The sequence below is a fragment of the Capricornis sumatraensis genome, chromosome 9 (assembly GCF_032405125.1).
Source record: "Capricornis sumatraensis isolate serow.1 chromosome 9, serow.2, whole genome shotgun sequence".
Taxonomy (NCBI): domain Eukaryota; kingdom Metazoa; phylum Chordata; class Mammalia; order Artiodactyla; family Bovidae; genus Capricornis; species Capricornis sumatraensis.
Window position 1 is genome coordinate 41,579,625 of NC_091077.1, and position 6,765 is coordinate 41,586,389.

General features: G+C 34.1%; 1 protein-coding gene across 1 annotated transcript; it reads left to right on the forward strand.

Moving 5' to 3' along the window:
• The first annotated feature begins 495 nt into the window (after window positions 1-495).
• Window positions 496-1,432, forward strand: LOC138086111 (olfactory receptor 2L2-like). Its single transcript, XM_068980893.1, is given in 2 exon segments — window positions 496-1,079; window positions 1,081-1,432. Coding segments are annotated over 2 exon segments (936 nt in total).
• The last annotated feature ends 5,333 nt before the right edge of the window (window positions 1,433-6,765 follow it).

The window sequence follows — 6,765 nt, forward strand, 5'->3', positions numbered from 1 at the left end:
CCCACTTTGTGTCTATGATGGTTAGGGTGAGAACACTTTTCCATCTTCTAGTATACATTGCTAAAGTAGAAAAATATTAATTACTGTAAAACCTTATATTTTAGTCTTTCCCTGTGAATAGTTCCTCTTATTTTGCTTTCCACAGTCAAGAAACTTTAAGGTGATACTGAGAATTTCAAGAAAATGTTTTGAGAGATGTTAAGAATTTTATAAGAAAATCCTTTTTAATAAAATATTTATTTATTTTTCTGTATTCTGCTTATGTTGTACAGTCACTCAAATATATCAGTTCTTAAAATGCTATTCTTTATCATTTTAACTTCATCATTATTACAATTTTTCCAATATAGATAACTCCAGTTCTTTATTACAGAGTAGTAAAACTTTAAACAATATGCAGCCTGACTAAAATAATACTATAGAAATATATTATTGTTTTAAACTTGAATTATGTACTCTTGTGTCTGCCTTTAGGAACAATTACATGAATGACCCATGGGAAATTATAATCAAACATCAACTGATTTCATCTTATTGGGATTGTTTCCCTCTTCAAGAACTGGTCTGTTCCTTTTTATTCTCATTGTTTTCATTTTCTTAATGGCTCTAGTTGGTAACCTTTCCATGATTCTTCTCATCTTTCTGGACATCCATCTTCACAAGCCCATGTATTTTCTGCTTAGCCAGCTCTCCCTCATGGATCTGAACTACATCTCTACCACTGTTCCCAAAATGGCCTATGATTTTCTGTTTGCAAACAAGTCTATCTCCATCATTGGGTGTGGGAGTCAGAGCTTCTTCTTCTTGACTATGGCATGTGCAGAAGTATTGCTTTTGGCCTCTATGGCTTATGATCGTTATGTGCCCATTTGCTTTCCTCTTCATTATCCTGTCAGAATCAGCAGAAGAGTGTGCATATTGATGATAACAGGATCTTGGATAATGGGCTCTATCAACTCCTGTGCCCACACCACGTATATTCTCTCTATCCCTTATTGCCAATCCAGGTCCATCAATCATTTCTTCTGTGATGTCACAGTCATGTTGACAATAGCCTGCATTGATACGACGGTCTATGAATACACAGTTTCTGAGCACCACACTTTTCCTTTTGCTGCCCTTCATTGGTATTGCTTTTTCCTATGGCCGTGTTCTCCTTGCTGTCTATTGCATGAACTCATCAGAAGGGAAGAAGAAGGCCTATTCAACCTGCAGCACCCACCTCACTGTGGTTTCTTTCTACTATGCACCCTTTGTTTACACGTATCTACACCCAAGATTTCTGCGTACTCCAACAGAGGACAAAGCTCTGGCTGTCTTTTACATCATCCTTACCCCGATGCTCAATCCTATTATCTACAGCCTGAGAAACAAGGAGGTGATTGGGGCCCTGAGAAGAGTAACTCAGAGAATCTCTCCTATGAAAATGTAGACTAAATTTTTGCATGAATACCAGGAGTTATATATATATATATATATATATGTTTATATAACTGTGTAGTTATATATATAAATTATATATTATATATAATTTATATATTTATTTTTGTATATAACTGTATAGTCATTAAAAATATTATTTTATTAAATGAAAAGAGTAAAATGGATTTAAAGGACAAGAAAATAGTTCATATCTTGAAAAATCTCAATCTTATTTCTTGTTTCCTTTTTTTAAAATCAATTTCAAATGCATTTTTGTTGATAGACTGACAACTAGAAAGATCCCCTGTCATTTAGTAGTGAACATGGACATTAACTGAATAACAGAATGGCATTCACCATAACAGTTCCACAGTTTTCAATACATTTTTCAATAGGTCTGAACCACATTTTCTGAATGTCTAGATAAAATTAAAAGACAGAATACTTTTTGTTCTTCTTATAGCATAACCATAATTACCAGTAACACTTTTTTTTTTTTATTTCAATAAGGGGAAACTTCCTGTTAGAGATTTAGCTGAGAATTCTGAAGTCCTTATACCACTCTGAACAGAAACTGAGAAGTTTATGTTAATTACAGGGTGATGCATCTATCATGTTAGGTATACCTGGAAATCAACAATAGGCCTTGAAAATGCCACAAGAGATTGCTAAGACAATTATACAAGTGGGTCAGCATTTAGTCTCATTAGTGGAGATTAAAACTGTTGAGGAATTCCATGCAAACAGCTACTCTCAAATAGCTACTCTCAAAACATACTGTGTACCTGCTAAATTGCCATTACAACTTTTGTATTAGATGATGTCTCTCAAATGAGATTTTATTCTCTACTCACTACATCCCATAGTTTTACTGGGAAAGTTAACTTTGTAAACTAATTTTCTTAGTTCACGCGATGGCTTGATCACTTTCTTAAGCAGATCTCATCACTGTATCAACAAAAATTCATCAGTTCACATAAATTTCCATGTAAAGTGTTATCCATTAGTGATCAAAGCAGAAATGCACTTAACCTCTCACGTGCGGCAGAGAAGGGGAGGTTCATATTCTACATAATATGCAAGGCAAATCCCAAAGTGAACATATGAGGACTCTTGCTAAAAAAATCAGGAAAAAAAAGTTAGATTATTGCTGCTCAAATGTAGTTTTTTCTTCAAAATTAATTCTTTAGTTGTGAAATGAAATTACACATTTATATATATATATACATATATATATTGCATATAAACATAGGGTTCATTATCAGATTTGGGAGATCAATCCTTTCCACTTTATTTTCACTAAATTTAAAGCTTTAGAAACTTTATTCTTTGTTAATATAATTAGAGTGTTTTCAGCATCTGGTGATAAATACTACGTTTCAATGAATTTTTGATGATTTTTAATATTTAAATTTTAAAAGATTATTTCTGCTTATGTTACTGGAGCTATTAGGAGTGCTTATAGTTTAGGAGAATATCAGGCTGAATTTTTGATAAATTATATTAAATATAAATTCTAGTACACACATATGTGATGATTCAAAAGGAGAATGTTTTCTAAAAGTATCTTATGAAGCAGCTTCAAGTTATCAATTAATACAAATCTATTTTATATAAGTATAAATTTAACTTTAAACATAAATTTAGTCAATGGCATTTTAATGATTCACCTTCAATTTCTGACAATTAGTTGACTTTGTATAAGAATGATGTTTCAATTATCTGCTCACTCATCACTACACATTCAATTATAAGAAAGTTAATTTAAAAAATGTTTGAATAATTGTTTTCTGAAAGTTTACATGAAAATGGTATGCTTTTCCACCTCTGATCTTTCAAATTAATTTTAAATCTTTAAGCAAGCTTTAAATATTATTTCTAAGCCTGTGGACATTTGTTTTACAATATTTCAAGAGTTTTTAAAACCATATATTTTATACTCTGATAATAATTCCATGATATGATCTTTTGTAATGATTATTTGTACACTTTTGTAAGTATTTATTGGAAAAGTTTACTCCCTAAACTTATCATTTCCTGTTCCAACACTTGGGTGAGATTGTTAATAATTTAGTAGATTACTCAGGGATTAACACTGAATGGAAAAATAAGTCAGCCCCCATCTCCATAAGAGTCATTTCTCTTGCTAAGTAAATCTCCTTCACTCTCCCAGGCAGTGGCCTATTCACCATTGCTGTATCTATATTTGCTGTTGTCACCACTACCACCTATCTGGGTTCAAGCTCCACCCAGCCACTTCCCTGGGGTCCTGTGGTGCCCTGAACACTAATGCATGTGTGGACATGGGGAGACCAGGCATATTGCTTCATGTCCGTGTTGCTTGCCCTTATGTGTACAAGCCCTGCTGCTGGACTGAAACTGCACACTAATGCCACCACCCAGTATAGATCCTCTGCTCATGTGTGTACTCAGTGATAAAATTAAGAATTTCAAGATGGCAGCAGAGCAATAATTAAGCAAGGTTACTATCTGAGTATGAGAACCTATGTAAGCACACATGCTCTATGCTTTGAGAAATGTAAATTGAACAAATACAAAGGGGATGACATCATGTAAAACCAGCAAAATGATAGGGATGTCAGTTTTTGTCCTTGTAAATATCCTAAGGAAGTGTGGAAGCAAGCAGGCAAATGCATTCCAGACTCCTTCCTGTTTTAGGTAGTGAGTAATAGAAGGAATCAGGAGACATCAATCTATTTCTGTCCTGACACAATATATTTTGTTCTGCTCTTTAAAAGAAACTGGAAACAATTTTATTTACTTTCGAAGTAACTGCCTAGAAAATGAGGATTTAGCATTATATAAAATTAATTTCCTATGTTGTCCTTAGTAGGTCTTTGAGTAATTTAAAAAAAAAAAAAAGCTTTCTTTTTAGTCTTGAAAGACTATGTTTAAAAAAAATATAACTAATATTTAACAGTTTGTACTTGCCTACAAAATCCTTAATTTTCTTTATAATTAAAATGAGATAGGAATTTTTTTCACAGTGACCTATAATTCTACTTGACCAAGTGTTTTAAAACCTTTTATCAATTCTTAACCAATTTCCCAAATGCCAAGCAAAGATCTGTTGAACTCAAATTAACTTTGGTATTTTTCATTAAACTCCTGCAAAATTGCAAAAAAAAAAAAATTATCTCACCTTATAAAAATAGAAATGTTCAACTAATTAGGCTAATATGTGAAATTACATGGAAAGAATTGTCAAATAAGAAGTAATACTAAGACTTGTTTACATTGCTAATGTTGTATTGGTGTGTACTATGGTATACATTCCAGAAGTTATATGTTATTTTTAGTCATCTGATATATTCTGGGACAATGTTAACAGTCATAATGCAAATTATCATCTTAAAATGTTGCATATCACAAAAATTACTACATTTTCTTATGAAATAAATTTTTGTATCTTTTGTCTTTGTCATTTATAGTTATTGTTTAATTTAGATATTTACAAAAATGTTTCTACACAAAATGCTCTATTTTCAAGGACAATCATGAAAGGGACTAATGGAAAACCTAGATTTAATAACAAGTACTCATTACATGGGGCTGAATGATCTAAAGATGATGATTGCAATTTTTAATTACATTTTGTTTGAAACATTGCTGGATCCTTAATGGTTTTTTTTTTTTTTTCCCAGACTGAAGAAAACTTTTCCTCTTACCTGTGACTCACAATAATTTAAAAAATTATGACACCTTAAACAAAGATACAGCATTTATTTTAATCCCAATCTGATCCCTCAGGAATTTGGAAAGCCTTGAATCAAAGATTTAGTACTATAGCCAACGTTTCCACTTGTGCCGTTCTGCTGCTGCTGCTGCTAAGTCGCTTCAGTCATGTCCAACTCTGTGCGACGCCATAGAAGGCAGCCCACCAGGCTCCTCTGTTCCTGGGATTCTCCAGGCAAGAACACTGGAGTGGGTTGCTATTTCCTTTTCCAATGCATGCACGCATGCTAAGTCGCTTCAGTCATGTCTGACTCTGTGCGACCCCATGGACAGCAGCCCATCAGGCTCCTCCATCCACAGGATTCTCCAGGCAAGAATATTGGAGCAGGTTCCCATTTCCTTCTCCTGTACCCTTCTACAAGGAGAATAAATTCATATTGAGTTAGAGTAAGAGTCTGTTCAAAGGATGAATTTGTTTGAAAAGAGACAATAGATCTCAAATGTAGTAATTTGTGCTAAACCAATGTCACCAAACTGAGACTAAATACCTAACTGATGAGAGCTGATGAGGCTGAGCCACCCAAGTCCAGTTTATGTGGGATATGGATGACAGCAGACAAGGTATAATCTCCCTGAGAGTATAGTGAGCAATCAAGATATTAGATTAGGAGATTTCTCCCAGAGACCAGGATCCACAATCAGCAAGAAACCACATCTGTATCCAAAATGTGTGCTCAGTGGCTCTGTCTAGTCTGACTCTTTGAGACACCATGGACTGCAGCCTGCCAGGCTCCTCTGTCCATGGGATTTCCCAGGCAAGAATACTGGAGTGGGCTGTCATTTCCTTCTCCACTAAATCTGAAGTACTGAACTACAAAAACCCTGAGGTTATATGATTTTATCAGGAGTAATGATTTATGATAGTGCAATTTTAGGGTGTCTTTTTACTTGTTAAGTACATATAATTTCACAGATAAGAAGTGAATATAATTTCACAGATAGGAAGAAGTTTATGTACATATCATTGCTATTGTCACATACTGCGTAGACCATTTTGATTCACCAAAACTTTAGAATCATTTATAGAAATGAGAATATTATAGGAAGAGAGCTAATTAGTCACAGAAGCTTATTTCAATCTATTTTTCCAGTGTGAATGTATGAACCCTTTTCCCTCACTGGCCATTTCTAGGACTCTTGAATAAAGTCCAATTACTTCCTCTTACCCATAAGAAAAAGCCTAAGAAACAGATGAGTATGCTAAGAAACTTAAAATTTTACAGAAGTTTGTCTTTACAACAACAGTGGCTGATTTACTTTTTTTTTTAATTTTTATTTTTACTTAATTTTACTTTACAATACTGTATTGGTTTTGCCATACATTGACATGAAACCACCATGGGGGTACATGCGTTCCCAAACATGAACCCCCCCTCCCACCTCCCTTCCCATAACATCTCTCTGGGTCATCCCAGTGCACCAGCCCCAAGCATGCTGTATCCTGCATCGGACATAGACTGGCGATTCGTTTCTTACATGATAGTATACATGTTTCAATGCCATTCTCCCAAATCATCCCACCCTCTCCCTCTCCCTCTGAGTCCAAAAGTCCGCTATACACATCTGTGTCTTTTTTGCTGTCTTGCA